The sequence below is a fragment of the Leptosomus discolor genome, chromosome 3 (genome assembly GCF_034619465.1).
Source record: "Leptosomus discolor isolate bLepDis1 chromosome 3, bLepDis1.hap2, whole genome shotgun sequence".
In the NCBI taxonomy this organism is placed as follows: domain Eukaryota; kingdom Metazoa; phylum Chordata; class Aves; order Leptosomiformes; family Leptosomidae; genus Leptosomus; species Leptosomus discolor.
The window spans coordinates 75,339,405-75,359,289 of record NC_141393.1 but is presented as its reverse complement, the minus strand read 5'-3'; the positions used below and the strand labels follow the sequence as shown (position 1 = coordinate 75,359,289).

General features: G+C 38.4%; 1 protein-coding gene across 2 annotated transcripts in view; it reads right to left on the bottom strand.

The window, feature by feature from the left end:
• VAV3 (vav guanine nucleotide exchange factor 3) overlaps positions 1–19,885 on the bottom strand; it is a 175,909-nt gene that overhangs the window by 137,720 nt on the left and 18,304 nt on the right. For both annotated transcript variants that reach the window (XM_086462617.1, XM_086462618.1), the window contains exon 2: positions 4,971–5,087. In XM_086462617.1, the coding sequence (XP_086318743.1) occupies positions 4,971–5,087 (117 nt within the window). The remainder of the gene's footprint in view (positions 1–4,970; positions 5,088–19,885) is intronic.

Below are 19,885 nucleotides of genomic sequence, written 5' to 3'. Positions count from 1 at the left end.
TTTGGCCCTCTGCCCTTTTTTTTTTTTTAATTCCACCACAGAGCTCAAAGAATGAAAATACAGAGCTCTGGTTTTAACAGTACTCTTGTTTTCACCAGTTCATTTCTCTTTCTCCATTTTAATATCTCTACAAAAATATGTCATAATGTCTTAGTGTGTTCCCCAGTGTTCTGCAGTTTTAATATGACCTTATTAGCGAAAGTGCTCATATTCTGCTCTATTACCTCACTCATTAAATTCACCAAACAAAACATGAAACAACTGAGGTTAATCTCAACTGCTTCAGTTTTATTAAGATTTCCTAAACATTTTTCCTCCTCTCTCTTTCTAGAAAAGTACATAACTTTTTATAATAACTGTTGCTCTTTGTTGTGTTGATTTTGGTGTGTGTATCTCATGCACAGCTGCCTGATCTTCCTGGAATACATTAAACCTGAGGGAATATTAACGCACCAGGATCCTCAACTTCAGCATGACTTTCTGCTGCATCATAGCCCGGATTTCCTTTGCACTAAGAGGGTGACTAAAACGATCACAAACTGCATGACCTTAGAATATGCACTCAATATTTTCACAGCAGTTGCTTGCTTTTACATAAACTAGCCTTTTAAGTGTCACTGGAGAGTTAGCTACACTAGACATTGTTATATGCTTTTAAACAATTAGGTACTTGTTTGATTGGTAGCAGTTGATATTTGATCCCATTGTTTGTTTTTTCAAAATCATGATTGTATACTGTATGTTATTTCCAGACATCTATTGCAGGATCCCTACTAGGGGGGTCTATGGCTATGTTCATATTAGATCAGTTATATCACGAAAAACACTCTGTGCTCAGTTATACATTGCTTAGAATATTTAAAAGCAGAGTACACAAAGTTGTTTTTCTGGCAATATCTGGACACCATTTTCCCCCACAGGACCTCAAACGCAGCTCTCTGAGACCAAGAAGCGTCTATCAACATCACATCAACAGGCACTAGAACTAATGCTCAGGCTCCCCTTTCTGCAACACATTAATTGCAAACTTCCTTCAGAGAACAGGGACAGCAACTATTTGTTGCACTGTACCAAACAGCAAAGACTGCTGTCCGAGGAGTGTGCAGGGCTCCCAGAGCTGAAAGAACAAGTATCAACATTATTTGTTGATTCTGGCACACAGGTAGAAAGGAAGAACCTGACAACCCTGCGGTAGTGAAAAATGACTCTCCAGCATGGAATTCGTAATGAAAACACTGTCTGGCACCCTGTGTGCGTGGGAGGGCATTTCATGCTCCGTCAGGAACTTTATGCAGCAACAATAAAATTTACTGATAGAAAGGTGAGTGGGAATGGGTGAATACTGTAGAACTCAAGGAAAGCAAAGTTTTATGTAGTTTTAGAAAGTATGATCTAAGAATCTTCCTATTTCTGTTTAACATAGCCCCTCTTTTTTCAAGCAGTCAGTCTGAAAATAAGAAAATCTGTGCTATTATACTTGAAACAGAAGAAAACCCTCATCTTGTAACAGCTGATGCCAATATTCATACAGAATGTACGCATTAAAAACATACTCATGGGGTAATCTGCTTCTCTGTTTCTTTACCTATTCTCTAACTATTCACATGTTGCTACTTCAGCATCACCTCCAATTCCCATCCACACCACAGACACCCTTCTTTTTCTCTAATCACTGAGAGATCAAAGAGTCTCTGCGAAGTGGAGCACAAAGTTCAAGTCAAATTTTCATACATTATGTCAAAGCATCTGAAAACAGCTCATTTAGTCCTAGCTATTAAATGCAAGTTTCACCATTACATCAAACATTTTGTAACCAGTATTTCACAAGGCTGTTACAAGTCTAATGACTATATAGGCAGTGTACAGCTGCTACTTCTATCATGCACAAGGTTTTGCTGCCATTTTCATTAAAGAGCTGAAAAACATCAGAATATTTCAGAAAAAATTACAGTTTCTGTCACCAGGACTCTCATCTGATTTTTCCCCTTCAAACATATTTCCTTGAATGCACATTGTTCATTTACAGTTGACACATTTCTCCTGTTCCCCCCACTAGCTAAAGAGTCATTGAAATCTGTCATATTAAGCAGAATATTCCATCATAAGATGACAAATCCAACAATAATTTTTTATAAAGTCAATTGAAGCATTTAAAAGTAGCAGATATATAAGGCTTCTGCAGTCACCCCAGCTACAGTTTATTTACATCTTACCACTAATAAGTACTGGCCAACTTCTGACATCTCAAGACAGCTTCCAGTACATTCAAATGTGTTAGAGGCTGCAGATGTCGCACGCTCTCATTCCATCTCCTATTTGGTCAACAGTTTGGGAAACTGAGTGTTTCTAAACTTTATTATCCTTTTTGTTTGTGCTGTAATCATTTTAAGAGTGTTCATAATTGCACACATTTTGGGAGAGCAGTTCGAAGAATTCTTGTAGAAATGGCAGAATGACTTGGTTGCAGTAGCAGGAAAAATCTACAGCACTGGTTTTTTGCCCTTTTGCATGCATACAACTTCAATTCAAGAAGGCTGCAGATTTAGGACTATATTGAAGTTGTTAGTCATAGGAAAAAAAATAATGAAGGGGAAAGTTGAGAAGCAAAACACAACCTGAAAAAGGTATGCTTTCTTACTCTCACTGCTGCTACCAACAATCAGAATTTCCAAAATAGTAAGTACATTATCAGATATGCAACTGAAATCCCATGCCACTTTACAGCTATTCTCAGCCAACTGTACAAACAGCACACTCAAAACTACAGAAATAACTCAGCATAAGCCTAGCTATAAATCTTAATACGGTTGTAATTTTCTCCTACACTTTCTTAACAGCCTCAGGTTCACCGACTGCTTTAGGAAGCTGACTACACACTCATTTGCGGAGGCTAGCAAAATATACAGATCAGCCTATCTAAATACAGCATATTGCAACCTCCACTTGTGCGTGGCAAGCTTATACACACAGACGCAATGGAAAGAGCTGAACAGCAGAGCCATTATGCACCCAAAAGCGTGCCCAACACAGCTCTTGCAATGATTGCTCAGGCTTGTTCCATTCAGCATCTCCACCTCTGCACAAGCAGCTGTTACTGCACACACAGTCAGCCTCATTAAAGAATCCCCCCCACCATGGTCTTTCTAATGTCACTGAATTTTTACCTGGTAGCTTTCCAAGAAAGGTGACAAAGGCCACTAAAGAGGCCAAGACTAGAGAAACCATTGCTTGTAAACACTATCACCATCACTGAAACTGAAATACCAGTACCAGGAATAATTAGTCTATTTGTGCTATACCGTGGCAATAAAAAACAGTAAAAAAAATCATGTCTCTGCATCCAATTTAACTTTGGGAAGAGGAATAAAAAACTAAATATCGTAGATGGAAGACAGTAATTTTTTTAACCAATTATTCTATTTATGTAAAATCGTATTCTAAAATAGAGTCTGTTAAAATGACAATTAAAGAGTGCCAGAAGTGTATTTGTTGGGTTAAATCCATCCTCAATTCAGAACCTGTTTACAGGGTATTCAATGATGCAGCAATAATAATTTGCACTGCAAAATACTTCTTCAAAACTAGACGGTATTAAGAAACAGGCTGGTTATGCTTATGTGGCATGAAATGTGACACTCTCAGCAATTAATTAGAATATACAATATTAAAAAATTTCAGTGCATTATGCATAGGTATCAAACATTTGAAGGAAGCATTAAGATACCTGACTTTAAATTAAACACCTTAAATAAGACATTGCTAGTGCACAAAAACCTCAAATCAAAAATTTTAATTCCTCTGCTGCTTGCAAAATCCAAACAAAAACAAATCTCATTTTTAATAAGTAATAAGCTAATTTGAAAGAAGGCCACATTTTAACAAAAGCTTCATCTTAGATATTATTTATGAGGACAAAAGATGTTCAGTATAACTAAAGAACAAGTGGAATTACCAGGTTATCTAATTTTATACTCAAAGGACTTAATACCAGACAAAAGAGAAAAATAATTAGATATTTTGGTTAACAGTAATCACTGAACCATTTCAAACAGTCATATTGCTGCCCTGATCCACACTTGCACTCTTACATCTACCTCTATATCTACTTATAAAAAAAGCAGTCTATAAAAATCAGGTAGTAAAATTATGATCTCTTTAAGAAAGGAAAAACACTTGAAATACACTAAATTTGAATAAATAACTATTTTCAGTGCTACTTCAGGTAATTTTTACACCTTTTCCTGTGAAATTAGGGTAATGATACCCTATGACTCAAAAGCAGAAACCGAAGTTGAACTGAACATATGCTGGCAATGACGGATCAAACAGATACGTAGGAGGTTGTGAACAACAGACTGGAAAAAGCTTTTACATTTAGAATAACTAATCATAGGCTTACAGAATATACTTCAGGCTGTGTAAATTAGAATAGCCACATTAACCCACCACAGCTGTGTCTGAGCTTTACAGCAGGTTAGAAAAAACAACAGATTTAAAAAACAATTGTCAAAAAACAATTTATATGGGCAGATACATGGGTGAATTTTGAGCACTTGAGACTAAAGAAACATGCTCTGCGCCATGTGGTCTTACAATGTACAGGCCCAGGGTTTCTGATTGCACCCTATTTATGTCAAAAGTGATTTCACCAGACAGCACTCGCCCACAGTTTGCCAGCTTCACGCATTTCATTTGCCTTTAACTCAGCATCTTTCAAATAAGTTTTTTTTAATTGATCTGTGCTTTTCACATCTTCAGAACTTTCCTACCAGGGATTTTTCTCTGCCCTTTATTAGCCCCTCCAACATAAATCTAATTCTTCCACTTTCTTAACTCTTCCCCACTGTTTTTTCACTAATGAAAGCTCATCTATTAGTCACAACTTCCACATCACTTCTACAATGAAGGTCTTCTACACTCAAGCAGCAGGACACAGCTGTTACTCAGGATATAACTAAAAGGATCCTTACCTTTCCAAAATCTCTCACATCAAACAAGTCGAATGCTTCAAAAAGTTCACTTTTCTTCATCCCAAATATTTCACAACATGCCGAAAGAAAAGTCCTTATATTCTTCAAGCAAAGAAACTAGGGGAAAGAAAACAAAAATACTAAGCATCAAGCGTGTAAATTAGCAACTTGTGTGCCCATTTTGGTCACAAACACATTAGAAAATTCACCGATACAATTATCTGTAAGTCAGAGCTTCCACTATGCTGTAATCTTCCACTGGTTCTAATTCAGCCACAAAAGTTCCCTTCAGACTCAGAAGCTTTATCCAAATTCTGAGTAGACACTTCGTGCAGAAACTATTTTCTCTCTTTTAACATAAGCAAAGAGAAATGACAATATGCTACTAGACACAAATTAGTCTAAATGCAGACTTACTTTTCAATTCTCTAAAGCGAGCATAGAACAAAACAAATGAAGTTACCTTAATTATATTACCATAAGAAAGTTATCCATCATGTATACATCAAGTGTCCTCAGCTGACAAGATAAAAGTCTAGTTTCAATGTTTAATGAACACACATGTACTGTTTTAAGACACTAAAGACATTATGAATACATATTTTCTGACTGAAACACAAGGGCAGATGAAATTCACAATTGAGAAGCCATTTATAATTTATCTAGTGCAGATTTAAGATCCTCAAACCACCTTGATTTCTGTACTGAATCAAAGCCAAATATTTCCCTTGAAGTTATCCACATGCATCAATGATCATCTGAGTCTGGAAAAGAATAAAGCTTCTGCCACAATGCCCTCCTTATAAGGCTTTTAATGCATTTTCCTGTAGACTATTTTTGTCATGTGAAAAGCACCAATTCAACAAGAGAAGAATCAAGAGCAGACAACTCTACTAGATGGCTGTGCACATCAAGACAACAACTGACAAAACTCATCGCAAAGCATCACAAAAGCAATCCCTGCACAAGCTGAAGCTTCCAGGAAGGCATCTGTGACTGACAACCACCACATGAAGTGTAAGGGGCCACAGGTGTGCCAGGTGGAGCTGTGGCCTCCACCCTCTCCTCCACTCCAAACAGCCCCATCTGCATATGCTCCCAGTTCACGTGGGGCAGCTGGTGCTGGGCTACATACTGGGCTGCTCGAGGACAACACTGCATTTACGCCAGACTGCTTTTATGCCTAGTGAAATTTGAAAAATGAGTCTGGCTTGCTAAGTTAAGGTCACAAGCTTCTCTAGTTTTACAAAGGTCATAATTTTCAAGTCAAAATTACAAGGTTAGAAGGCTAAGGATGCAAAACATGATGTGCTGCTTCCACCACGAGACTGGCAGAAAGAATCAGAAGGCAAGCTGGTTTGGGAGTCCACAGCTTTAAAAACAAGATGGCACATACAAAGTAATTATTGTTTTCTGACATATTTTTTTCCCCAGGTTTTTTGTTAAATTTTCTTAAAAGCCATCGAAGGCCATTAGGTTTGTCCAACACAGAATACTGTTTCAACGTGAATACTGATTTACTTTCTTACATGGAAATTCTCACAACCACTGACAAATTTTTTCCTCACTGGAAAACTCAGCTGCCTTTTTAACACCCAAGTTTTGAGTTTAGATTAGCGCTGAAGTCTGCCAGTGCAAAGAAAGCCCACAGCTGCATTAAGTTGTTTACCTCTAAAAAGAGCAAGAAGTTATGAGAGCGACAGGAGCTGTCATGGGCCTAAATTCTGGCCTAGATTCGCTAGAGAGCATTTTAGTGAGTTGCGTTTAGCTTCTTCATACAGTTAAAAGAACCGTTCAATGTATCAGCAACTATGCACAAAGAAAATGCCCTTCCCATTCTGCAAAATTTCTCCAATTATTCTTAACAGAGGTCTCCTACAATAAAAGACAAAGATGGCAGCACTTTTTCCAACAGGATTTATCCACTACTTCAAATTTGGAGGGAATTTTGTGACACCAGCCTTTTGTGTTTAAATTATCATTACTACGAATTATATGTAAATAGATGGAAAGTATATTTCAAGAAATTAAGTTCCCCTTAGCCCACATGTTTTAAAAGAAAGTACCTATACTAAGTAATAAATTAAATTCTTATGAATATTCTAACAGAGACACCAAAGAAAAATCTATTCCCCTATCCCCTGCCTTTTTTTAAATACTAATTCATTAAGTGGTAAAGTACACTTAACGTGTATCATATGTTAAACAGACTTGACATAATCATAATTAATTTTCAATAACCATATGACAACACAGCAGTTAGATAACATTTCTTGTAAGCTCTAGAAGCCACTAACTAAGCATCTGTCAAATCTACCTGCACTTGAGAAGGGACCACATCATCGATGCACGTGTGCCAAATGCTGCCTTTAGCAGAACAGGCCTGACAAAACAGTCTAAACTCCCTGCTAGTTCAAAGACTGCTTAGTGAGTTTAGTTGGGCACCTAATGATTCAGTATCCATCAATTTTCTCTTGTAAAATGAAAATGAAGTCTTATTACTAAACTATTAAGCTAACCACAGAAGCTGCAAGGATAAAACCATGAGACTACTAAAACAAAAACATGTTCATATTTACATGCATTCATTTTGCAGTAAGATGGCAGAGGGGGTAGGGGAATCTTTAAAAAGAACTCATTATATGCTACTCATGTTTTAGAAAAGTTATTTGATTATATTACCCAGAAAACTTTCAGAAAGATTTCCAAAACTTTATATTGCAATCATCTAAAGAAACAATTTTCCTCAATGAAAACAAAGATTTTTATCGCTGTGGTTATTGTATGAAGAAGTACAAATTAGTAAAAGAAACCTCCAAATTAAAAAAAAAAAAAAAAAAAAAAAGGCATAGACCTAAAATCTAGGAAGTTCTCTAGAAGACAACCCTCCTCTCTGGCAGTAAGAAAAAGGCACCATCAGTCTGCAGTCTCTCATTAGTAAGTACAGTCCTCAGGATATTTGGAAACCTACTGCATTATTGTGTTTCTTTTTCAAAGAAAAACATTATACTTCGGCACACCACAAGGGAGATCATTAAAGGCATAAAGAGCAGTTGGGTACCCAGTTCTCTTAGAGATGCAAGGAGAGCTAGACATTTCTTACTTGGCCTAATCTCCAAAAGTCTCCTCCACAGGAAGTGGTGCCTTTCAGTACAAGAACTGGTTTCTCTTCAGTAAGAGATAGCATAACTCAAAAACATTCTCTTGAAAAAGTTAACGCTGCCTTTTTTTCTTTTTCTCCTTTTTTTTTTTTTTTTTAATTACACGGCTATATCAGGAGACGGAAGCCCAGAATTCTCAATACACGGGTCAGTAAAAATATTGCAGTAGGGTAGTATAAGCCATGAGTCCAAAAAAGTTTACACTAGAGAAAAAATACAGCTTGTATCTGGCTCATCTCCATGTATACCAAGAGGAGAGGACACCCAGCACCGAGACAGATCGACAAAATCACAACCCGTTGGAGTTCGTGACCCCAAGAACAATTTTCAATATTGATATCTGTAGATTATCAAGACATTTCTAAGACACCCTAACATTTCACAGCATAAGTAGTTACACTACTACAAACTGATAATGTCATTGTCAGGGATGCTGAAACAGTACAACTCTTGTGATAAACCACTGTGTTTTTATGGAACAGATTAGAGTTTGTGGCCTCTGGTCCATTCTGCACCGAATTTAATTTTGTAAGAGGCATTAATACAACATTTTTTGAAATGAAAAGCAAGTTTGCAAAAAATAAGTCTACCACCTAAAAATGCAGGTATGATTTATATAATCGGGACTGTATTTGTCTGAAGTTCAAGCAGAAGAGAGTGGGCAAACCAAATTATACTACATTCCACAGAAAAAGCATGCTGTTTTCTACCATAACATTTACCACTTCACAGAAAAAGAAATATTTATTTGAGGCTTCTTCAACACAGTACATGGTTGTGTGCACGGACAGAAACGTATAGAAACATTTTACAAAGGGTACTGAATAGAAATGACTAATTAGACACAGAAAGCACAGGCAGGACTATAGCTGCCCACAGGGAAGAGGGATTTCTCTAACCAGGCCTCTAATGAAGTGAAAGATGAAATGCAAAAGAATAAAGAAAAAAAAAATGAATTTCATATACCCTCTATTCATATAATCTTAGAGGTACTTCTCAGAAAATGTATTTGGCACTGAAGTACTTCAATAGAATAAAGGTCTGTTTGGTACAGACCATAATATTCAGTATCTGGACATATCTTTTGTACTAAAAGCATTCCTAAGGGTGTTCAGAGACCAACACAAAGAGGTCTGAAGATCAAATTCTGCCATGAGACATTTCTATGAAATTCCAACACAGCAACACCAGTCAAGCGAGTGAAAACAGAAAGGCCAAGAAATTACAAGTATCGAGGAAAGAGAGTTCTAATCCACTTTCAACTTTCCCTTTCTTTTTTTTAATTACTAATAGTGGACAAAACAGCTACTTGTAATTCATTTCAACTTCCACCTCCTTTTTATTATGGTGATTTAGTCACAAGCAAGGAAGAAAGCTTGGGTAGCTGGCCATGTCCTTATATTTGTTTCTGGATCAACAGACATTCACACTGCATTTAGGACAAACTAGGGAACACACCAAAGCCTTAGCATCTGAAACATTCTCAGTAGATGCTAGGCTATAAAGGGGTATTAAACCCAATATGGACCACTGTCACTCTGTGTCAGGGAAGATGTTTTTTTTTCCAGTGTGATTCACTTTTGCTGACGCTGTATGCCCATCCCTTTGTCACCACACTTCCCGGGCTTTTTTTGCATGTTGCATTCACGTCCCCGTATAGACTTTTGGAGGTTCCCAACAACTGCACGAGAACTGAGGCCAGTCACTCCTAGCCACCATCACGTAGAAGCTATGACAAACGAATAAAAATACAGAAAAAGGATTCTGCTTAGCCAATTGTCCACTAAATCCACTTTGCCCCCTGTGGGAGAAATAAGGCGTGCCAATCAGGGAAAGTCCAGAAATCTTCCCCTCCTAGTCCTCCTCTAAATGGCACCACTTCATAAGCTGCACAGCTGCTGCTACTCACCTCTGCCTGGTCTTTAAACAGCCTTATAGGCATAAAGCAAAAATTGTGGTGTTTTATGTAAGAGCAAGCATTTTATGACAAAAATAACTGAGGAAGGGCCAAACACTCAAAACAAGTATATAAAAGGGAAGTAATCAGATGAGCAAATTTGGCCTCAACTCACACCTCTCTGAAGGCCCAATCACTTTTTTTAATTTCTGAAGTACTGACGTTACATGCAAGGAGGCACATACGGGCTTGTGAAGATAGAAGATTTTTCTATTAGTCATTTATGGTCGTAGAAAAGCAGAATTGCAGAAGAACAGAAGAGGAACAGATCACTGCCATAACACATACTCTTCCTACACCTCAGTGCTTACCGCAAAACATGGGCTCCTGACCCTTCCTGTCCATTTCTGGGAGGCTGATGAGAGCAGATTAGCCAGGTTTATCTCACTTGGATTTCCACAAATATACACAAAAAGGAAAAGTAATGCAGTTATACTCTTGAGCATGAGGAGAAATGTGAAAATGGCCACAACAGATTTAACTGGGAGAACTGCTTTTCTACCAAGCCCATCTGTCACCAAGATTGATATGTGCAAGTCGTTTCAGTGAAAGAAACAGAAGAACTTGTCTCCTCCAAGTTTCCTTCAAAGAAGTTGGTTAATGCCCTGAGGGTTGCAGATTTTTCTCTTCTCACTTGTTTCAGTATTTCAGGAATATTTCAGTGTTGCAGGAACTGTGTTGATAGGAGTAACATAAATCCCACATTAACGCTGTTTAATTCCTGCTAAATCCAAATCTAAGAGAGAGATCCAGGAACTCCCTACTGTGACCAAACAGCACCATCACCTCTTGTAGCCACAAAGTGAAGATACTGTGATCATAGGGAAGGCCGGCAGCAGCAAGACCAGAATTGTACCTTGAACCTATATATACAAAAAAAGCAACAGTAACAAGACATACAGACCCAAGGGTTTCATCAGCTCCTACATAATGTGCATGCACAGGAAACGTCTAGCTTCCTTTAAATTCTTTCAGCCACATCCAATAAAGGAAGAAAATTAGGTACTTACAGACAGAGCTGCTCATATATCAAGGGCTCCTTTCCCTCAGCCAGGCTGGATGGTTCCCCGACAGACACCAACTTTGACAGAATAATCCCAAAAGCAGAGTTACCAAAACAGGAGCACATTAGACCTCTATTATGTATTAATTTTTTTTTTTTTTTTTTTTTTTTTTTTTACTATCTGCATGTTCATTAACACCAGATTACTCTGTACTCAGAGAAAGCAGTGGTCTACCATGGTACTGACAGAATTGCACATTCAGGGTTAACAATTCCACACAAAAATCATTCCTGGCTCCTTCACAGATTTCAGCAGCCAAAGCAGATTAGATTAGTTCTGCTCTGCCAACAGGAGTAATTATCACTACATGCAGTAAAAAATAGCTGTAAGGATTTCTAAGTGAATGAAGTACGGATCCACTCACAAAGTCTTAATTCAACATCTATTAATGTCTTTTCCTCAGCCAGCAAGAGGGAAAAGTGCAGTATCAGAGTCAAGAATGGAAGTTTTAACATTTCTATTGTTCCTATGGGTGCCACTTTTCTTATAAAGATCTTTAAATCTAGAGTCTTACTGAGGGTAGGCAATGCAAAAGGGCAATAAGGAATTTAAAGACCAAGTCAACAAGAGAGGATGAGTGCTCCTATTTTCAGTAAGCAATTGAAAGTTACAAGGCTGTCTCCAGAGATTTTTTTGGTTTTAAGTGTCACACCACCACGAGTAAGCATTATTCTTTTTCTCACTGTTAGATAAAACACATTAACTTGCAAATGACATTCAAAAAATAAACTAAGACACAGAGGAAGAACAGTCACTCACAGCAAAGGAATTCCATTTCAGGTTCTGCATTTGGCCTCCTGTTCCGCAAACAATCTCTATCATTCAGATGATCAATATTTTTAAAGCTCTAAGCAGGGGCAAACAAGCCAAATACTAATAAATACCTTCTAAACTTGGCTCTCCAAAAGGTTGCAAAGCAGATACACTAATAAAGATGGAGGAGACAGCACTATTAGAGGCTCATTATCAGTATCTCAGCAGCTTACAGCTTATACCTTAGCTCTTTGAACAGTCACTTAACCATTTTTGGGTAACAAAACAGGCAAGACTAGCACCATTACATAACAGAAGAATTTTGCTAAGAATTGTGCTATGCAAAGAACAACAACAGACATTCCTTAATTCAGGAATAGCTAGGGAGATCTCTAGTGTTATTAGCTTACTAGATGTGGCATTCTTTGAAGACCTACACAACGCACAGGATTCTGTATCAACTATAAAACATATTAAATTCCTTTGAACCACTGCTAACAGAGTATGAATATTAATAGCATGTTCTTTATTTGCTCAGTTAATGTAGCAATTAAATATTCATAGAAAAGCTCTTCTTAAAATTCCTAACTGACTACTATTCAATTGTGTCTATTGCGTTTTGGCTTGAGTATAAAGTTTTGTTTATGTACATTGCTCTTCTCTGTGCTTCAAAGAAAGAAAATGGAAATTGAAACTTGGAAAAAGCTGAGGAAGCACAAAGGATGCTCAGCTTTTATTAGTACTGATATGGAGTGAACAGAGGGCAGGGGGGAAAAAAGCTCAGGACGTGTTATGCATTCCTGATTCTCTCCTTGGCTATGCTGGCACTACAGCATTGGTTAAGCAAGTGAGGGCAAACCAGCTTTTAAATTATCTGTGTCCCTTAAGTGAAATAACACCTTCCATGTCCTACCATGTGCATCAGAACAGCAGTCACCAGGCTGCCTGAAGAAGCAAGAAACCTTTTCTCCTTTACCTACTGCAAGCCGAAAAATCTAAGAGAGCTTCGGGAAATCACAGTCACTAAACAGATGAGAATTTTTAGACCACAGAGCCCCAACCGCAGAAATTCCCCAAGTGTAACCGGCAAGAGGCACGGGGTGGGAGCTCAGGACAGCATCCTGTCGCAAAGGGCAATTTTTTCAGTAGCCCTCTGTTCCCCACTAGCAAGACTTAAAAAAGTCTATGCTGCAAATATTACCAGAAAGAACAGCAATTGGAACGCAGTATTAAGTATGTAAAGTGCACAGAGATAGCTAGGGTGTTCCTGTGCTTAGTTACCTTTTCAAATCACTAGCCCTATCTGTCTTATATCCCCAAACTGCATCCCTAAAATGTCTTTCGCTAGGCATCTCAGTGTCTTACAAATGCAAAAAGAAGGAAGACAAAGGGAACATGGAAAATAGTCCTGAGGAGAACAAGAATATGAGGAAGACAGCAGCAAGGAAATGGAAAGAAGACCACAGGAAAAGGAACAGGAAAGGGACAGACCAACTGTAATATGATGTTTAAAAAGAAAATCAAAATACACCAACAGAAAGATCCAGTGGAAAGACTGCTGAAGTAAACAGGGACTTGACTCACTAACGATTAAATTGTGGGAAAACAAAAAATAAAAGCCAAACAAGAAAATCATGTGTTAAAATTTTGCTGTTAAAATGCTTCAGCCAAAACTATTTATGAAACTGCCATTTAAAGTAAGACAGTAGTCACTGTACTGTAAATTGTATCTAAAATTGTGACACGGAAAATTGCTTCTGGAGGAGGCTGAACTGTAAAGGACACATTTTTCTACTTGGATGTATTGTCCTTGGTCCTAACATAGGGTTTCTAATCACTCACATTTCAAGTTAGTTGATAAAATACTAGCAGTTGTATCAAACTTTTACAGACACAGTAACCTCAAAACCTACACCTATCTAACCTATTTAAACTTGCTGGGAGGAAAAAAAAACCCTAAAGCCTACAGCCTAGCTGATACATTTAAACAACAAATGAAAGGAAAACCTGAAACAAATTAAAACTCAATGTTTTCATGATCAGAGAAGGAAAAAAAAAAAAAAAATCACATCCACACTCAAACCATGAAAAACCTGACAGCTATACTTACAGCTACAGTATGAAATACAGATCTTCACATCAGTGCTAGAGAGAACGCCCAACGCATTTGTTTCATATTGTTAGCTTGGCACACTAAGATGCTGCTTCCATTGTAGCTAAGTATCTTCTATTCATGATTGTGCTTGGTTTTTACAAGTCTTTAATGCTAGTGTAATAACATGAGAAGACATCTTTCTTTGCCTATATCTGTGCAAGGGAAACTAATTTTGGGGTGTAAGAAGCCCTATGAAGGTGTGGCAAAAGACTTTCGTATAGGCTAAAGGCACACAATTCACCTGAAAAATACACATTTGACTCAGTTTCACTACAGAAACACAATGTCTTTGCTCTTGCTACCCCAGCCCTAAAAATAAGCACCACTGAATTCATCAGCTGAACTGGATCTCCCTTGTGAATAAATTGTGGCCCCAGTGCCCTGGACACAGGTCCCACAGACCTGGATCTCAACTATGCGATTCCTTTACGAAGACCTACAGTGTGCATTTTTTGAGATAACTTTTTAAGTTAGCATGTACTGGCTTCTTCTCTTCTAAGCACTTTAAATAAAGTCTCAAAAGCTGTCAACACTGAGTCCTGCATGGATATTCAGCAAAACAGGGAAAACCCAAAAATCTTCACAGGGTATGAACCTAACCCAAATAAGTCCTTCTATTTCTCACCAGCAGCTCACACAGATCATGTACTATGTCTGTGATTTCCAACAGTAAGGAACAATATTCTTACTAACATTTATCAGTGTTAACATACATGAATCATTACACGTTTCAAATGTTTTCTTGAATTGCATATAGTAGTCTTTTCCAAGCCCTTATGGTCACAAAGTAAGTTCTTAGCAAGACCTTAACGATGTAAATACAGCTCTCCGCAAATTGCCAATATGAATACAGCTGTCCTCTCGTTACCCATTTTAAAAATCCACTGTTCTATTTTTGCTGGTGTGTCACTTCAGGTTTGCAGTTTATTAGACCATGCTCTCTGTGGCAAGGACAGGGGTTTCTGATATATTCAGAGAACACTTCTCAAGGACTGCAAGCCAAGGAAGTAGAACAGCTAAGCCCAAAAGGACAAACGACAAACCAGTGGGAATAGCCATGAATGAAAAACAACCTCCAACAATAAATTTACGGGATTGGAAGTAAAAACTCAGTGGTCACAGAGAGCAATGACTTTTTACACCTTGTGATAGTCTCTGGAGCTTTGACATACTGACCTGGCACCAAATGTCATCTTTCACGCGTGGAGTGCCATACAGTTCAGATCTCAAAACTTGAGGAAGAAAGTCAAACTCTTAACTGCTCAACCTTATCATACACTTGTGTGGAGTTTCATCTTACTGATCAGGCTAAGAAAGTTAGATGCTTCTACAATCTTTATTACCACATATTGCATTTGAGCACTTCCCAGTAACAATGAGTACTCTATCAAAAGCAAATTCAGAGTTTGATGTACTGGTCTCAGATTCTCGCATACTTTTGAGCAGAGCAACGGGTACCAGATATATCATCTTTTTCTGCTCAGCAGTAAAATAAAATGACCCAGGCTAGGATGTGGCAGAAAGTTTGCCGTCATTCACTGAAGGAGCACCAGGTGTTCCATCTGTGTTTCTGTCCTCAGCAAAGTCAGGGCTCAGACCAAGTGCTGCACTCTTGTAACAGTCAAATAATCAAAACCATGGCAGAAAGCAAAACAGTTCAACCCTTTTAACTAATTAACAAGGGTGTTTTGTCCCACTCTGTAGGAAGGGCTTTCTGCCCCATTGACTTGTATTAAAGAAAATGAAGAAGAGAATGGCCCTAAAATCTGTAGTGTTCACCATCACAATGAGGGGGAAAAAAGTCATAGGAGTTTATAATACAAATAGTTGTAACTACATAAACTACATTAAATGGATGGAAAAAGCAGCAGCTACCCTCACATGCCACACCATTATTAATAGAAAAATTATTTGTTATCTAAATGGTTTTTCAATATATGTATTCAGGTGATTTCACCTCTAAAATGTCTTAAAGTATAAACTTTCAGCTCATACATAAAGATTAAAGCAAGAGAAATTCTATATATGATTAAAAAGAGAGAATAATGATTGCACTACATTATAAACAAATTGTTATAAATGCATAAGTAATGACATTACTTACACAGTAATAAAAATTTCTTTAAAATAACCACTCCTCTTCCCAACATATCAAAAACCGGGAGTGGGGAAGGTAGGACACTGTCGGCACGCTGACCACCACAGCCTGCTTTGCTCTGCCGACTTTCCCAGCAGCTTCCCAGAGGCACTGCTGGGCTAGGGAGGACCCAGAAGACAGCCACAGGGACAGCTCCAGGATAGCTGGGGACAGCTGGGAAGGAGGGAGGGAGGGAGGGAGGCCTCTGCCACGGCTGCTTGCCTCCGCCATAGCTGCTGGAGGCCTTCGGCCACACGCCACCCTTCCCACAGCCACCCGCCCTGCCAAACCTCTCCGACTACCTCCTGGCAAGCCCATCAGGACCCATACAACACAGACAGGCTAGACACTAGCCAGAATAAAGATAAAAGACCATACTGGATGCAAAATTCTCCACTGCCCCAGCAGGCCTCATACTTCAGAGGTTTATGAAACAAGTTCTAAGTAGCTGATAACATTGGCTGGGATGAGACAGGCCACCCCAAACATCCACAAACCCTAACCTTCCAGAATACCTGGCTCAGTGAGAGGAACCACAGGGCCGTTCGTTCCCCCTCAGCACAAGAGGGCTCAGCCCAGTCACTCGTGCAAGTCCAGGAGGCCTTGCCGCCAGGGTCACCTACACCTCGGGAGGCTTTGTCGATCACACCAGGAGAATGGGAAGCCTAAGGCAATACAACTCCACAAACGTCTAATGTTTCCAGATAACACAGACCAGGTAAAGAGTATTAAAAGCAGACAGGTGCTATACTACAATTCATTTTGTCAACGAAATTTAAATACTCAACTCCACACAGACAGTGTTTTTAACCAGCACACGCCTCGCCTCCGAGAACATGTTCTCAAACAGATGGTGTCACCCCAGGTCCTACAGTAAGTACAGAAACATAGATAATTCAAGAAAAATACATATATTTATTTCAACCTACAGTGAGGAAAAATGTTGAATACCATTTATTCCGTAAATAATTACAATGTTCTAAAACTCTGATGCTTTATCTTATACACTACAAGTCTTTCAGAGGAAAGATGTACCTGAATGATTTCTAAGACTGATTTTTATTTGGACCAATCATTGGTAGTACTGCATTACCTCAAATGAGAGTTAAAAACGCTTCCAGTGTTAATGATACAGCTTTTTGGAAATACTTCAAAGCTACTACACAGACCACACACAATTTAAAGTTTTGGGTTTTTAAAGAAGAAAAAAAGAGCAGAACACACTTTCTAAGTCAGTTTGGTGAAGAAGTACCCTCTCTTCCTTGCTTTGAATATGCCACCTACCACTTCCATTTAGTGTGACCCTTCTGTTTCCATACTGGAAGGGACAGCAAATAATTTTCTCTTTCCTCAGGCTTCTCCTATTACCCCCCCAGTGTTGCCTCTTCTCAAAGCTGAAAAGTCCTTCATTTTCTATTGAGCTTTTCCTTTTTGTTTCATACCTTTGAAAACCTCTACTGCCCTTCTCTGCACCTTTCTCATTTTATTACATCCTTTTAAAAACAGGAGACCACAACTACACAGTACAGGAGCACTGTGGCTTATGCAGCAGACTGCAATGGCATGATGAGCAATAATGCATAATAGCATAATGGATGTTTTGGGCACAAAACAAGCCTCTGCAAATGCACTCTGCAAAAACCCTTGGGTGCTACATCCTCCTCACATGTCTACCAGAATGGATTACTCTTCTGAAGAATCTGGTTCAGATGATGCTGAGATACATTGAAGCAGATGAAACAGTGGTTTGATCCACAACTGCAATTACTGTCATAAACAGGACACAAAAACATTAATAGTTCTTAACTTCCAAAAATTCTCTGAGGGAAACATCAGTTAAAATACAACTCTAAAAATGTAGAGACTAATGTCTTTGTACCCACAACTGTTTTCCACGCAGAGTCACTCAAAGCCAGCCAGTGTTAGGTAAACTGCACTCCATTTCTTCAGTGACATGTAACCTTCCTAATTAAGGAATTCAAAGTGAAATATTGATACAATGCAAGACTCAGTAAGTTTCAGAACAAATTCTACCATCAGCAACACTAATTTACAACATTAACTTAAAATCAGGTGACTCCTTATGAAGCTGCAGGTTTCCTTCCTTAAGAAGGCTGACAAACAATGAAAGGTAAACCTGACATAAAATGTTTCAGCTGTACATCACATAGGTCCTTGCTGTCTAAAAGGCTGCATTCACTCACCCTAGCTGTCTGTCAAAATGAAACACATCATTGAAGGCAGCCCAAATTTGTGCGGGAGATGTGTCAAAATCACACAAACACCTACTTCCACTGGTATGAATTAATAGCTGTGATAATCTCAGAAAAGGCAATGAGTGAATGCTCATGGAAATTCAACTGTAACCCCTCTATATGGCCCATTTGATGTCACAGCTGAATCATGTTGATGCTTTGCCCCACAGTGACATTTGAAGTACACCAACAAACAGTCCAAAAACATATTTCAAAGTATGTCAATTCGGCGTCTCACAAAGTAAAACATAATCACGAGAGCAGTCTCATGAGAAGGAAGAATATTTATGAAAATAAAAAAAAAATTTAATCCAAATCCTAGAGCACAAGCCAGTATTTATTAGATAGCCTAAAATAATCAAATGGCAAATAAACGGAATACTATGAAAGCTCTGCAGCAGAGGATGATTTAGAATTATCTGGACTCTCAGTCGGCTGAGTAATTTGCTACAGTACAATCAGGCTTTTAAATGGAGTATGTGGGCGCCAGTGAGAAGTCTGCATTACTGAACCATACTATGTGCTGAGTCTTAAGATACTAATATCGTATTTTTCTCCAATTCAATTAAGTAAATTATTCTTAAGTTACCCTAATATACATGGCTGTTTCAAACAGCTCATCATAACCAACATGAAGGCAGGTTCAGTAAAGAATCCACCATAATCATTAAAAGATCTGGTCCTCAGTCTTCAGCAGGTAAAGTCCATGGGAGATCGTACAAGACCACACATGAAAGCTACCTTTTCAACCAGAGAGCAGCATGGAGCCCAAAATGCAGAGCAAGCTTAATGCCTCCACACAGCCTCCAGTGCACCATTTCAGATCCCATAATTAAATCCTTCAGCAGTGCAAATGGCAACCAGCACACTAGCAAAAAGCTTTACTGTTATTGTATATTGATAGTTCCTGCAATATAGATTACAAAACTGAGGGGTGCTGATGAAGCCCAGAAACAGCTGTTCAGAGCAGGGGGCAGAACAAGATGTCAGGCACGAGAGTGCTCCACTTAACCACCCGGGGAACTCCACCACCAATACCCTGTCATGTACAACTATCTTGCCACGAGGTATTTTCACCTTCTTGCTATGCAATCATCTTGGAAAAAAGCTACAGACTATTCTATCAAAATAATAATTTTTAATACAAAAGTACAATGTGCTTTGAGTTCTGCCACATTATTCCAAGTTCCATAGATGATGAACTCTATGTCATTTTAAAGTAGTTTAAAAAATTTACCTCAGTCTTTAAGCTACTGACTTCCAGCTGAGAACAATGCACATGTATTGGTGACCTCATGAAAAGCAAATATCCTGAACCATTGTTTAAAACTGTAAAAGGTATTCCCCATCCCCAAAAGAAGGGCTGCATAAATGGTTACTGTTAGTGTCGTGCTCATATTTTCATCTCTCTTACGTTTACAAATAATTTACAC